The following is a 15,815-nucleotide window of genomic DNA, read 5'->3' as shown; positions in this document are numbered from 1 at the left end:
GGAGATGCTGATTTAGAGCATTGCATAAGGTTTGTTTTCAGAAATTAAGTCAGTGCTGACCTTAACAGTGCATCTCCACAGCTAAAATTGGACTGACAATGAGTGACTCAGCATTGTCCTGAAAATAAAGAAAGCTCTGTTTAAAGTTTCACAACTATTCTTGGAGAGTGCATGAAAAAATGTTACTTTCAAGCAACTATCTGCTTGCAGGGAGTATAACCAGTATGTATAGAGATATAGGCTACTACCTTTCATTTGTAAGAAAAGATTGTTCCCGTGACTTACCTCACTCCAGTTTTGATCACTACCTTTCCCCACAGAAAAATCTTGAAAACAGGTACTACCAACTGCACAAAGTCGTCTCCATCATCAAACCTGTAAAAATCCTGTTCAGATTCCTGGTATTTAGAGTCATAGCAAAAAGCTTGCAGTTTTTGACCAAGAAAACGTAGCTGCAGAGCTTAAAGTTGTCTTTTTGATCCTTTCATCTCCTTTTGTCCTCTCCATACTATTTATAAGGAAAGCTGTCAGTATAGTGTGTTTCATCTTACGGTTCATGACACCATCTCCTACTGCCACTCTCTGATTTAGGCTTTTCTGAGAACCTGCTGTGGCTCAAAAATGTCACAAAATGAAATTAAAATTGAAAAGTAGCAGAAGATTCTCCCCAGTTTGCCTCTCCCTTTCTGTGGCCTCTGAGGTAATTGCCTTTAAAGTTTCCACTCCTCACATACGTTTTTTCAGTTTTCAGGAAAAAGGCTGAGCTGAAATCTTTATATTGACCTGTCAATGCATAACTGATAGTACAGTGAAGTTATTCCCACACTCACTTTTTTTCCCTTCCAATGCTCCTTGTTTTTCTGTTTCCAGCTCAGCCGCAGTGCTAATTGCTAATTGTTGGGCTTTTTAAAACTAGCCAGTGCTATAAATTCTAAGTAGTAATGACTAAAATCTGGAGTCAATTATGTAGCCAGTTTTGCGTGTGGAAGAGGTAGATCATTACTCTTCAGATGTAGCTAATGGATTCAGCATTGTCACCTCCTAACAAAAAAAGCTTTTGATTTTACTACAGGAAAGCCAGATGGTTTCTATCTGTCCTTCATAGCAAATTTGACCTTTAAATGAGAAAACATCAGGGACCAGTGATTCATTGGCAGACAAAGGACTCAGTAGGCATTAAAGGACAGTGTCCTAATTGCCTGAGCTGTGTTTCAGATGCCCATTGATTAAAGAAGGTTCTGCAAAGATGCTGCATTACTGGCAAGGTTATTGTGAGCGCAGGGAGCACAAATACCTGGCTCCCAGCAAGGAGGAGGCAGCTGCTCTCTGAAAGTAGCCCCATTCAGTTCTGACAGTGCCTTTGGATATATACAGAAGGGCTAAAATCAAACCATTCAGAAGAGAGGAAATTTTTCTATGGACTGGAACCTGAGATCACCTTCTGTGTTTCCAAGGCTGTGCTATCACTAATGGGGGCTCATCCCCCTTATTAAGAAAATTATCAGTTTAGTTGTTTGGAAACTAGCAGGAAGAGGGAGCAGACATTTTTCGTTCCTTAAATATATCAAAGTAAAGTTACTTTTATTCTACAGGTATAAAAGCTGAAGCAGAGGTGTGACTGGAGGTACAGAAAGAGTTTCTAAACGAGTTTGTTTCTAAGCCAGAGATAATTTTTCCTTTATTTTTTTCATCCACCTTAAAGTGAAACTCCTACTGATCTTTCCTCCTCCTCTGTCCTCCACAGTCAGTCAGTGGATAATTGAGAGTTCAGTCTCCTGGCTAATGAAATGGAAAGGACTTCTAAGTTGGAGCTTCACAAGCCTTTTCAGGCAATGATTATCTGTCCCTTTTCACCTGACTGAAAATACAAGGATTTGTTAAACGGTGGCACTAGGAAATCTTCCTACAGGGAATTTTCCACTAGGAAATTTATAGGAGAAATAAATTCAGTTTTGCTTGATTAGAGTCTGTTTGTTTCAGCAGTCATATTTTCTTGCTGCTGTGGGGAGGTTTATCCTTTGTAAAAGTGTCACATTGCCATAGAGCTTATTTTGCTTCGACAGACATGGATCTCTCTGTCCATTTGGGTAATGATGCTGCAGCTGCACACCCAGCTTTTCTCTTTCTGGGCTGTTGATTTTTCATGTATGTTAATTCACTTAAAAAAATGAAAATAAATTGGAATAAACATCACAACATGAACCAAGTTTCTCATACTCCTGTTGCTTTATATAGCCCTCTCAAACTTAGATTGTAAGTTTTTGGCCAGCGTGATGAAATTCTGAGCTGGAACAATATCATCTTTGTGTACTGTAGCAGCTAAAACCCTGATTTTCACAGAAGTTCCATTTAGAGATGTTCTCTAACATCTTTAGTGCCTTCTAGTTTGAAGAAAAAATAAATTAGAGAAACCTACATGGGCTTGTTTAGAAACTGTAGTTCAGTTTGTTCAAATTGAACCCTTGAAGATAAAAACTATTGTTGGAATAGTCTTTCAAATGAAATAGTTCATGCAAATAGAGCATCTGAATAGTTTGTGCTGTAAGTTGTTTGAACTGCAAGCAACAGGGACAGCAAGGAAGTGTTTTACTGAAAGAGCTGGACTATGAGAAGGGTTAAGCAAAGCACTTAATTTCTGCCACATGGATGCTGAGTGCTGGTAATAACTGTAAGGCAAAACAGTAAAAATAATCATGAAAACACTACTAAGTACTATTATTTTCTTTTCTTTTTTTTACTATAAATTGATGTTTGAGGTTTTAGTGGTGCTTACATCCAGTGTATTTCATGACCCAGTGGAAAAGGCCATTGAAGTTTCTCTTGAAAGCAAGGATTTTACAATGAGCAATCCCATACTAGTGTGATAAAATTATAGAAAACACAAGCAATGCTGCTTAATGTTGCTGGAAGAATTACTAGAGCAGCCACCAGTCTTCAGAATGTCTGAATTGTAATTTAGCTGAAGCCCAAACATGATTGAGAAAGAATTTTCATATGTACATCTTCTCTGTCACCTTAAAATGCATTACTACTTGCTTCATGAAAGGTAACCATGAAAAGTATAGCTATGAGTGTTCATAAGTATAGATTTGGATGATGTCATGAAGTTGACAAAAACTTCCACACAATTTCTAGAAAGTTTGTCATAACCTTGAGCCTTAAATACCTAATTTATTTAGGTAATGTTTTAGCAGTGAGAAGATGCTTTCTAGTGAAAAAGAAAAATTCCTCAGTTTAATATGATATCCATGGGACATACCGTGCAGTAGATCAAATTTGAGGACACAGTAAATAAAAATCTATACTAATCTGCTCTTTGGTGAGAGGGTAAAGGCAGTCCCTGTGGTTAAGGAACAGAAATCCCAAGTGAAAATCTTGAAACTTTACAAGACAGTGCACTTAGCCATACAAACACTGTACTCAGCTGGGTTTGTGTGTGATCTCTCAAGCCTGTCACACTTCCAAAAATAAAGAATGCCCCAAAAATAGAAGGGTAAACTTGGAGAGAAAATAAAAATCCTTGTATTTTTCAACGGAATGAAGACACTGCCCTGCTATTATCTCAGACCTTTAATGACAATTTTAAATAAAGAGTAGTGGGTTTTTTGAGTATTTCATATCCTCTTTTTGTCATCCTGTTTTTTGTACTTTAAACAGCTCTGGGGACCTGACTGAGAGTCTTCTATTAAGTCAGCTTCACAAAACACATTTGGTGACCTTTTCCAAACAATACTCATTCTAGTCCTCCTTGAAGACACTTGAAGTGAAAAGAAAGTCTTAGTTTATTAAAACTTAACGTTTTCCATTATTCTGGTAGATGTTACACTCTTCCAAGCTCAGTTAATTTTTGCTGGGATAATCATGGTGTGAAGTATAGTTTCTTTCTTTTTGTTACTGTAAAATATATTTTTTTCCTTTTTATTTCTTACCTTGCTAAGTTCCCATCCTCTGTATGATTCCACTGCAAGTGGTGATTGGCATTGTTTTACCTCACCATCAGTTCAGCCAGAAGGAATTTATATTTAAATGCTTCTCCACTTGCCCTCGCTCCTCTGTACTTTCTCCTGAACTGTCCCTCCTGGTCTCTTCCCCTTCTAATTTTTATTTGTCTTTTGAAAAATAAAAGCTCTATCATGATAACCAATAACAGCTTTCTTACAAGGTGCTTCAGATTTAACTGGAGCATAGTAAAATTTCTAGTAACCCAGTTTCATGTAATTGTGCAGTTCTCTTGTTGTACACTTTATTACTAAAATATCCACTCTGCAGGGGGATAGGAAGTGGACAGTTTTAATATTTGAAGTTGAATGTCAGTACCTTCATGGACTCTGCTAGTTCATTCAACCTTTTCATCCCTGAACATTCCAAATTCTGCTATTGAGAACTAATGTTTAAAAATAGTGTTTGTGTGTGGTGTGGGGTTTAAAACTTCCTTTTCTGGAAACAAAGCAAAAGTTTAACCAGATTCATCAAGTATATTTCTTTTCTCTATAACAATACTAAACTAAAGCAATGCAGTTGATTTAAATATCAAAGTGAGAGCTCCAAGTAAATCTTCATGTGAGATGTATTTGATGCCTTCCTAGTAAGCCATACTTCATGAGTGTGTAGAATGAGATAATAGTATAACTCATCGGAACTCCACCCCTCAAATTCACCTGTTTTTAACACTGTGCAAAAATCTCCCTCTAGTTGACCTCCACTGTGAGAAACCCGGCTTTTAGAATATATTGTTTATGCTGGAACTCAGGTATTTCAAGTGAGAAGTACTGTTAGTTTTCCTACAAGAACTAGAAGTCAGTGTGTATCAATCTTGTTGTTGCTCCATTGCAGCTCAGGAGGTAATTTGTAATTTTGCCATGTTTCTTCTCATCTAGGTTGGAGCGGTCAGTTCTAATTCAGGGCTGCAGAACTTTCATGCAAAGATCTAATACTCAGCAGCATTTGATCCTGCTGTTAACTGCAAACTGATTTTAAGATCTAACCATCGGTAAATTTCTTTGCACATGTATCAGTGTGTTTGTGGGAAGCGGATTTAATTAGTCATTAATTCCATAGAATTAAGCTGCATCTTAGTATCTCCAACAGCAGGAATTCTGAGAAGGTCTTCCATGAACAAATTAGAAGATCGCTGAAGTGTTTGATTACTGGAGTTGTGTGAAAGAGCGTTACGATGATTTTTAGCTTTTTTTGAAACTGGAGTTAGCAATTTTGCTCAATTCTCATTAACATCACCTTTTCTGTGAGCATGGAAATAGATCTGAAAGAAATCTGTGCTGTAATTTGAGGAGGTATTTAAGCTTGTGCATAATTGCAAGCATGTGTGAATAGTCCATTAACTTCCGTTGGATTGTACTGTGTGCGTCATTGGCTGTCTGAAAACTTCTGTTACATCTGTGGGAGATAATAAACTTCCTTCTCGTGTTTGTTGTGAAGATAAAAGTTCTGTAATATTAGCCTGAAATGTCTGCTAAATCTCTCCCCAGTACATACTTTGTTGAAAGTTTGAACTTTTTCAGCTTAATCCATTCTTCCATATTGATCAAACTTCCTTTTGAGAGGAAGTTGAGGAAAAACTCAATTTATGCTTACTTCCAACATATCAGTAACAGATATTGTAATGATATTTTGAGTGAAGCAATTCTATGATCTTAGAGCTCTTTTCCAACCAAACAATCCTATGATCTGTCCATACTTGGCAGGCTAACTTAGGCTTTTTGTTACAGCTCGGATGGGTGCAATTTTGGTATGGGTTGCCTTTGAAAGGAGCAGAAAGTTTTACTGAACTGCAGTCTTATGGCAGTTTTGCTGTCATAAAGAGGGTGGTTAAGTATGTGGTATCCTTGGTGCATAGAAAACACAAAATAGGAGAAGAAAGCAGTACCATCTCACAAATTCATCCTTATTGAGTGCATAGTTGAAATAATTTGGCTCACTTTTTAATCAATGCCTTAAAAAAAGGGAATGAATGAAAAATGTTCAGGAAAGACTTGATCCTATTTATGGTTAATCTCCTCAGCCACAGACACGAAAATGTTAAGCAACTTAAATCATTTGGTATTTTCTTACATGAGGGAGATTTCTGATAGACAGCTCTTTAATATAAAAAGTTTTAATGAGCTCAAGTGTTTGAGATGAAAATTGGACAAATTCAGATAGCAAATAAGTCACAATTGTTAAGTAGGGCAATTAATCATTGAAACAATTTACCTAGGATATGAAACATTCTGTCTTAGTAGAAAGATACCATAGAAGAGATTCTAATAGATAAAGCAGAAGGTAACTACTTGGTGAAAAAATTATTTTATACCATTTTACCTAGTTCACTATGCAGGAGGCTGAAGTAGTTGAATATGATGGTCTCCACAAGAGCTCGTGTCATATGAGATGTACTTTTATGAGAATAAAACACATGACTAGATGGCAGCAATAAATTTTCTGCAACTAATGTGGATTTGCTGGGCAATTTACGTATTGTGATCACCACTGCTTTGCAAGGTAACTAGTACTTTAAGAGGATAGTATTGATTAGGCAGTGCTTGGATCTAGGCTCTTCAAAAGCGATTTGAAGGGGTAAAGGGATAAACCCAAGCTTAACAGAGCTAAGAGTGGGTAGGTAACTCTATATGTTAAGGAATGTTGCCATCTGGATCAGTTCTGAAAAACTGCCATGAGTTAGCTGGAAGTCACAGAAAGGCATCTAGTGCTCAATCATTAATGTTCTTGGCTTTGCCAGGATGGAAATAGGGGAGTATAAATGTTTCTGTGTTCTTAATTATAGTGCATTTAGCTTTTAATCCATACATGAATTGAAAGTGCAGAGCAAAATATGTTATCGAAGCAATAGTTAATCTGTGTTGCTGTCAAAAGAGAAAACAGTATGAGTGGTAGGAGTATCTCCAGCTGTTTGTGGCTGGTGGGTACACTCACAGTTAATGAACTTCGCACCCACCACTCAAAGGTCAGTTTTGACAGAGTTCATTTTCTCACCCCTTCCTCTGATTTTGTACTCTTTATTTAATTACCTTACAGTTTCTCAAAAGCTGTCACTGAAAATAGGTTTAGAGTAAGGAAGTGTTACATCTTTTCAGAAATGATTGGGATCATCCAGACTCTTCCAAATTTTTATTTAATATGCAAAGTTGTGTGTTTTTTCTTAAGTGGAATTTCATTCTTTAGTGAATGTTGAGTGCTTTCTCTCATTGTATTTCAATTCTGCTTAAACTTGTATGTCCAAGTAATTCTCTTTCTGGCGTTCAGCTTTGAAATTACTTAACTGGGGGAATGAGGTGTAGGGGGCTGTTTCTAGCTTATTTAAACACTATTTTTTTATGAAAATATTTAAAATAGGTGTTTTACGTAACATGTAAATTTCCTACCATCTGCTGTAACTTGCAAGGAAAAGAGAGATTCTCTATGAAACTTTCTTAGCTGAAATCACTATGTCTGCTACTGTATGCAAAAATAGAACAGTGCATGTTTTAATTGTCAAATTAATGTTGGCCTTTTCCATCCCTGTTCCAGGTGCAGGACAAGTTTCGTTTGGACCTGTCTGATGAAGAAGCTGTCCATTATATGCAGAGTCTAATTGATGAAAGTGTCCATGCCCTTTTTGCAGCTGTGGTGGAGCAGATACACAAGTTTGCACAGGTGAGATACCTTCTTCTCAGTTGTTGGTCCGTTTAAAAACTGAGGAAGGTGACAGATTGCAAGTGTTTAAGATGTAACTTCATTGTTTGTGATGTTTTAGTTCATTTTTCTACAAAGTAAAACTGTGTTTTAGCTGCCAGTACTGGAGAACAGGCTCAGAGTGGTCCTGGAAAAAATTTTGAGGCACCTTAGCAAACAGGCAAGGTCTGTCACCCAGGTCAGGGCAATTTCTGGTATCAGTCCAGGCTGAGGGATGAACAGGTCGAGAGCAGCCCTGCCGAGAAGGACGGGGAGGTGCTGGTGGGTGACAGGCTGGACATGACATGGCCTGGGCAGCATCCAAAGCAGGGAGAGCAGCAGGTGATGGAGGGGGTTCTGCCCCTCTGCTCTGCTCTGCTCTGGTGGGACCCCACCTGCAGTGCTGCCTCCAGCTCTGTGTTGTCTTACTGCAAGCCACTGTAAGACAATAAAATATATGATTCTCATGTTGAACAAAACTGTGTTCACAAAAGCATTTCTGCTTCAAATTCACAGTGTTTCTTTTTCCCCTAAAACTGTCTGACATTTGGTTTGTGTTTGTAGAGATTTAAGATATTACACTGTTTGACTTAAGTATTAAACTCCTGGCAAGAAATGGAATTAAGAGGAAAAATGAAACTGGTCTGAAAAGCCAGTCGTTATCCCAGTTTTTTTAATTGATTCCTTCTTCAAAAGGCTGATCAGATTCTGATATAAATTGAGCAGAACTGTTTTTATGGCTATCCATTTTGCTAAAGATCTTAACGTAGTTTTCTTCAAACTTAGTTTTATTTTGAAGAATTGCACTATATAGTGCAGGATAAGAAGCAAAAATGTCACTTCCATGTATATATGTCTTTAATAAAGGTGATCTTTTATGTGATGTGACAAAAGGAAGTGTAATTTAATGAAAATAATGCAAAATTTTTTGTCATTCACTATTTCTTTGTCTTAGGATGAAGTACAATAATTTCACAATACAAAGTGAGAAATGCATGGCATCTACCTTGGGGTTCAAATAAAAAGCCATACAAAGATTCAAGATCAGAATTTTAAGTGCCTCCAATATGTGTGTAGACCTTTCTTTTAATCATGTATAGTCACTTTTTTTAGGGCATGTCTTTTTACTTCACTGGTTTTAGGTGACTGCCAGACTCTCCCAGATAATTGTTACTGCACTCGTGAAGCTGTATTAGTAAGTCAGAGTTTACAGGTTTGATTTGGATGACCTTTACTTACTCCATTCAAACTCAATCTTGCTTGTTTTTTCTTTAACAGCCTTCACTGCTTTTAAAATCTCAGGATAGATTTGTACAGAATGTTTAAAAATGCCCCATAATGTTACTCCAGGCTTCTATGGGATGGGGTTTGGAGCAACCTGGTTCAGTGTAAAGTGTCCCTGGTTCAATGTAAAGTGTCCCTGCCCAGAGCAGGGTGTTGGAACTAGTTGATCTTTAAGGTGTCTTCCAACTCAAACCATTCTATGATTCCAACTCCCAGGAGTGGTGTTCTAAGCAACAAGCTGATACCTACAGCAGCATCTTCCATTCATATTTTTGGGAGTTGAAAAGCAAGCTCACAGTGTGTATTACACTTTGGGCAGATGTGACAGCCACTAACGTAGGCCTGATCCAGTTACCTCATTTCGAAGGTTTTACCTCTCCAGCTGGTTCATGGTGAACTCCAGCACAGGGTCTTTGGGGCTGTGTTTCCTGAAGGTCTGAACCCTCCTGGTGCTGCAGAGTGTCCAACCTGTTTGCTTTCAGCTTTCCTTTCTACTTTTGGCTTCTGGTACCTAGAATGAAAAGAGTAGTGTGTTGCTTTGTAAGTGCTTAAGGCATCTTTTGACTCCATATGAGGATCTTCTGCTAGTGATCTTCTGCTAGTTTTGGAGCTTCAATTCTTGTCTTTTTTGGTGCTCTAAAAATGGTTACACTTGCAGGCTTGCCCCTGCAGGGATACTGGAGGCTTGCAAGTGTGAGTAGGATGCAAAAAGAATAGTCACAAATTAATCAGCAGTCAAGAATCTCAGCTCTATTCATGTATTAAAAAAAAACAACCTATCAAAATTGTGTCTGTTCCTTTTATATTACAAGTGAAATAGGACACTTTTTAGTGATACTTAGTACTTCATTTGTCAAAATCATTATCTTTCCTCTTTGTCTTAGGCATCTTCAGAATTTCCTTCTGTAGTCTTCATGGAGTCTGTACCTCATTAAACAAATGAACAATTAATGGGTCATTGAATTTCTGTAAAGGGATCATCTCACACAATGGCCAATTGAAGCTTTCAGTTTGTTCATTTATAACTCTGCATTGAATTGCCAGTGGTCTTGCTCTTAATAGTATTATAAGTTGTCTGAAAAAATACCCCAACACTACACAGGTGTTAGGACACAAGTCCAAACAGCAGATTTGGCCTAATGCCACACAGTATTTAATTTGAAATGTTCTTCAACATGGTTTTTGTTTATCAATAGGTATTTATTCTTTTACTGCTTCCAAAATAGGCTAACAAGTAATTTGTGCAGTGTGCTTTAGCTCTTAAGAGCTTTTTAATAAGGTTATTATAGTAACCATGGTGTTTCAGTATTCTATATGTCACTCTTTAGTAAGTAAACCTCATGGATAAAGTGTTCAGGATGTTTTGGAATCAGCTGAGTATTGTTGTTTTGTAACAATATTGTAAATTGAGTTCAGTTTACAGCTGTGTTATGAAGCCTTTAGTTTAGTTTCTAATGTATCTCTAATCTGGTATTTTATCAGATATTTTACAGACCTTTTTATGCACTACATGTCTGCTTAACAGTTATCAAAAAACCATTGTCTCAAAAGTAAATAAATTTAACATTTAGAATAAGCTAATGGTGTTGTACAGTACTGCTCAAGAGGAGGAAAAAGTGCATACTAATTTTAGTCAATACTAATGGAGACTGGATAGCCATTTCTCCCTAGAGAGTAATTTTCATTTTAGCAGCATTATTTATTTTGCAGAGGAAGGAAACAATCTCCAATTGAAGTGTCTAATTTCACATTTTATTTCCCTTGTAAATTTACAAATTAAGTCAGTTGCATTTAGGGCTGATGCTAAGCAGTGATTAGGAAAGTTTGTGGGATGGGGCATGTCCTAGCTAAAGTGCAGCTATTTAGTTTGGAGTTTTATTAATGCTTGGTTGTTGTCTGCTTAGGAGCAAACTCAATTACTGAAGTAAGTTGTAGAAGTTGTGTGACTTTAGAGTATCTCCAAGCTGCAATCCCACTGCTGCTGCATCCCAGAATGCATGGATTGCGGGACAGAGTTTCTGTTTTATTTCCTATTGGACCCCAGAATAAAATAGGGAACATCTACCACCAGGATTGTGTGGATTAACTGAAATAATTTGTCAAGGGGCAGATAGAATTGTTTCCATGCTGATTTTTCTCTTTGAAGGGTTGTGAAAATCACCTGCCCTTAAGCATTTCACCATAATCTTAAACACAGAATTCAGTTTGCGCCTTATTTGTTCTTTGAGAGCAAACCAAGTTGAATAAACTCCTTGCTTTGTGTTTTTTTTTCTTTTAGTATTGGAGAAAATAAGCCTTTTACCTACACGTGGTGAAAACACAGAAAAGCTCAAGAAAGAGACTGTCTCAGCCCTTGTGGACTTCACTAAGCAGTGTTGGAAGGCAAAAGCTCCAGATATAGGAATATGGAGAACTGAGAGCTCAGAAAGGTAGAGCACCTTTTTAAGCCTCTGTTCATTAAAGGTTTAAAACCGACCATTTTTTAAAGGAAAATAATTGTTTATACCATCCTTGGGAACGTCAAACGTCGAAGTAAGCAATTTTCTCTGAAGCCAAAGATAACTGGAAGAGGCTGGATTTGATCGTGAATTCTTGTACCTGTTAATATATTTTCTTATTTAAAATATAAGTACATACAAAGGAACAGCAGTGAGGCTCCAGTTCCTCAGTGCAGCAGAAACCCCACAGAACTATGGCAATCTCATCTCATCCTTTCCCACCAACTTTGTTCCTCAAGTAAGTTTTAAATGTAATCATATGATCCTTTATATTCCACCTTGGGCAATGTTACCATTTAGAAAGGACAATCATTTCTTGCCTGCTTACAAAAATGTTTTTAAGTGTTGGTAAGTTACCCAGCCACAGGCAGCCAATTAAATCATCACTAACAAGCTCAGCATGCAGAATGCACAGTGAGTGAGCGGTTGAGTATTTCATGCTTTAACTCTGAAATGTTTTCTGTACAGTGATTATATATTCTTCACTCTAATAAAATGTTTGTTGTTGCAGTCTTGAGGTGTTCTGTTTTGTCTTTTTAATCTTACCTGCTGAGACGTAGCATACTAGAGGATTATGTTTATAACTCTTGGCTTTTTGGCAAGTATTTTCACTTCTCAGTTTGCTTGATGCTGAAATAAGGCCACTCTTGAAATGACTTTTATGCCACATGTTGAGTTCGTAATGAATCTGTTTTGTATAATCAACAATGTAATTAGCTCTTCATAAATGTGTGGCTCTCTTCAAAGGGTGGCCTTATACTCCTGTATTTTTCTTATATAAGAGTTTAAGCCAGGAAGAAATCCTTCCCAATTACAAAGATAAGAGGGACTGATTTGAATCTGAGTCTGGCTGATGTTTGTGAGTCGGTCTTTGTGCTTTTTCCCTTCTTTTCCTCTGTACGTGTCACTTAAGAGTCTGCATTACCCTAGTTACTAATACTGCTTGTGTTAGCTGGGAATGCACAGGGTCAGAGAGGAGCCACACTAGTACCTCTTACCTTTATCTGACTCTTCTTTGGAAAAAAAGAGTAATTACCTTTTTTGTGCAGGGTTTTTTTGGTCTTGGTTCATCTGGCAGACTTACATACTTCTCTGATTCCTCTGTTTCACCTGAACTCATTCTACACAGCACTTTATGGTATCTTCCAAGTATAATTCTGAGAGCCTAGACTTTACAGACATTCAGAGAAAATTCTGCAAAAAAAAAAAGTTGGGTTTTTTTTAATCTGTTTTCAAGGTGCATCCTCTGTACTTACACAACTTTTGATCTGTATGAAGCAGCCACACTATATTTGACTTGAGTCCTTGTCTCCTAACCCCCAGCCCTTTCAACCGTATATATTAAAGGATTTTTCCTCTATTTTTCTTGAAGAAAACTTTCTGTTCCCTGTGCTCCAGACTAATTATGAAAGATACAGCATGAGCTTGTGTACTAGTGGAACAGACAAGTCAAGGCTGTGTCCTCATTAAAACCTGAAAGATAAAAGTCAATGCAATCCTACAGCACATTTCACTTTTCAGAGAGGTTTATAAAGTGTTAAATATTAACTTTTATAAACACATTAATACATAGCTGTTCACTGTGTCTTCTGTTTTAAAAATAATTAACCTGTTCATAGGCTGGACTGTGCAACTGCCTATTAAAACTGTACACTAACTCAGTTATTGTCGGGATAGACCAGGACTTTATTAAGTGGCAGAAGTACTACAAGCGATGGGTCGACGAAGATGCAGAAATTGGAGAGCCTGAGGCTGTGGGCTCAGGCATTTCATATATTGATTTCTCCCCTGTTAATGGCATTGGTCATCAGGTCTACCCATAATGTTTCCCTATAGGAGTCCCTGTCCAAGTTCTTCTTCCCAGAACCCCCTTAGGTTTTTCCTGCCAACCCTACCCTGATTGGCCCCAGTTTGGTGCATTGCAGTAGTTCTCCTTTTATGGCTCATTGTTCCCTATTGGTCCTTTCTCTGTACCTCCCCTTTGCTGATGTTTTAACCAATAGGATGCTTGACCTTTCCCCTTCCTCCTCCCATTTTCTGTAACTATTCCCCGAACCCTTTATAAGCCAGGCACCCCAATAAAGTTTGCTTCTTCTGTTGCCACCTGGCCTCAAGTGTGGTCCTTCCTTGGGGAGGCTGCGCTGGGCTGGGTGCGGAGGGAGCCATCCCAGGCTTCGAGAGGCGGCCTAAAGGAGCTGCTAGCCAACGGCCACCGTGCCTCTTGAATCAGAAGACCCACGTTCCTGATTTAGGAGCTTTTTCATCCATCGATTAGTTATAATTGTTAGGATGTGAACCCAAATGGAATCTGAGTATGGTAGGTCAGGCTTAGGAAGACCCCGACTTCACTGTAGATCACTGACTGCTTCATAAAAGAATATCAGGCATACAACATACTAGATGTAAATAAAAATGTACTTTATGCCTTGTCTGCTAAATACCAGTATTGTTGAAAGTTCACACAATCCTTAGGTTTGTTTTGGGTTTTTTTAATACTCAGATACACAGTTCTGCCTCTTTTTGGAAAATCTGATGGCTCTTGGCACTTCATGTGGCATCATTTATTTAAAGTAAAACAGGAAAAAAGGAAAAAAACCCAAACAATGGGGCATTGTGGGGAATAAGTTACTTTGTTTTAAATTAAAGGTTTTCTTTTTAGGTATGTTAGTCTAAAGCTTTGATAAATACATATAATAGGTTATTTATCATAGCTCAACACCACTATATAGTAAGCATGATTATATTATGTCTGCTGTCTAATAACTTCTGAAGTCCTTGAATAGCTACTGCAAATTTTGTCTTTAGGAGTACAGTTCTTAAAGCTGAACTTTATGTTTCACAGAGATAGATCCCTAGTCATAGAAAAGTCTTCAGGGGAATGTCAGACAGGATTTTTCTCCCTGCATATTTATTTGTGTGTATGTGTGAAAGTACACACACACACACACACACACACACACACACACACACACACACAGAGGAAAATCTGGATAAAGTGAGGCTGTAAGGTCCCTCATGCGTATCAGAGCATGATGCAGAACTTGGTAGCAAACCAGGCTGTACCAGTTGTGTCACAGAATAACTTGTCAAGAGTCATCTTGTTAAGTGTCTCCAGGAAGCATTACAGAGAAGAGGAAACAAAACAGTAATTTTGCCATGGGCTTGTTTTGCCCAGCAGTTGTATTTTATATAACTATAGATAAAAAGTACAGTAAAGCTAGCTTGTGGGTGCTTTATTTGCCTTTCAACATCCCTCTTGGTTTCATCCAGATTTTATTTCCTTCCAGAATCTCTGGTGATCTGTCTTTGGGATTGAGGGTGGGAAAAGTAAAAGAAATCATTCCATCCTTTTTACGTGCTGTCATATACACCGTCATTGGTTGTTTTCACCATCAGTGCATCTGGACCAGAAAATGCCACAGTCAGCTTTTCTTCTGGGGATGAAGAAAAAATAATTGTCAAAATAGTCTTGTTGCGGAGTGTGGGGTAGGGGAATGAGAAGGTGATGGATGAGGTCTTTGCTTTAATGTAAAAGGCATGTATCTTTTGGGCAAGAAACGTTCCTGTTCTTTTATACAGTTACCTAGCTTTGTTGTTCTTGTGTGCAATCTAAAATGAAAAGCACCTTTGACAGGCTTTAGAGGAATAATGGCTTTGGAAAAGGGAAGGAGGAACAGAGAATGGGAGTCTTAACACCTCCTCTCAGAGTGGGGGTAGCAGAAAGAAAGGTAGTCTAAATGGCCTGCCTTTTGAACACAGCAGAGGTCTTACTCACAAGACCTGGTATTCATCAGCAGATGGTAAAATACTGTGCTTATTATGAAGTATCTGAAGTGCTGCATTTAAGGAGTCTTAAGGGAGTCATTGAAAACAGATTGCAGGTGATTGTGTTAAAATAGATTTTTGTAACATCTTCAGCTGATGTGATGATTCTTTGTAATAGTGAAGCTACTCAAAATGTGATATTGGTATCTTCCTGTCCTTCCATGATTTAGATTGGACCCTGTCAGGGGGAAAGAAACTTCACTTTGGAGGATAAAATGCCCCACCCCAGTTGCTTCCAGAGTACTGAAGTGGTTCACCTGCATGGGTTCGAGCCTGAAACAGCAAGAACACTACTTGGGGAGGAATTCATAGCTCATCTTCATGCAGGCATTAATCAGTTAAGCTGTTTATGGGACTGTCCTTTCCAAAGGGGATTAAGCTAAACCCCAGGGAGGTACTTAAATTTCAAATAAAACCTCTCTGAAATTAGAAGCTGTGCAAAATTTATTAGAGCCACTTTGAATTCCTTCCCTTGACAGAAAAGCATTTGTCCTAATTTTTTCCCTGCTCTCTTTTGTCAGTGGTGGGGGATCAGACAGT

General features: G+C 38.0%; 1 protein-coding gene across 1 annotated transcript in view; it reads left to right on the top strand.

The window, feature by feature from the left end:
• The window catches only part of PIK3C3 (phosphatidylinositol 3-kinase catalytic subunit type 3), a 69,579-nt gene extending 57,616 nt beyond the window's left edge, over positions 1-11,963 (top strand). The window contains exons 24-25 of the mRNA XM_071580841.1: positions 7,525-7,650; positions 11,231-11,963. Coding sequence (XP_071436942.1) covers positions 7,525-7,650; positions 11,231-11,245 — 141 coding nt within the window. The 3' untranslated portion in view covers positions 11,246-11,963. The remainder of the gene's footprint in view (positions 1-7,524; positions 7,651-11,230) is intronic.
• The last annotated feature ends 3,852 nt before the right edge of the window (positions 11,964-15,815 follow it).

This window comes from Pithys albifrons, chromosome Z, assembly GCF_047495875.1.
Source record: "Pithys albifrons albifrons isolate INPA30051 chromosome Z, PitAlb_v1, whole genome shotgun sequence".
NCBI classification, from domain to species: Eukaryota; Metazoa; Chordata; class Aves; order Passeriformes; family Thamnophilidae; genus Pithys; species Pithys albifrons.
Note: the sequence above shows the minus strand (reverse complement) of the source record. Positions and strands in the feature narration are given on the sequence as shown.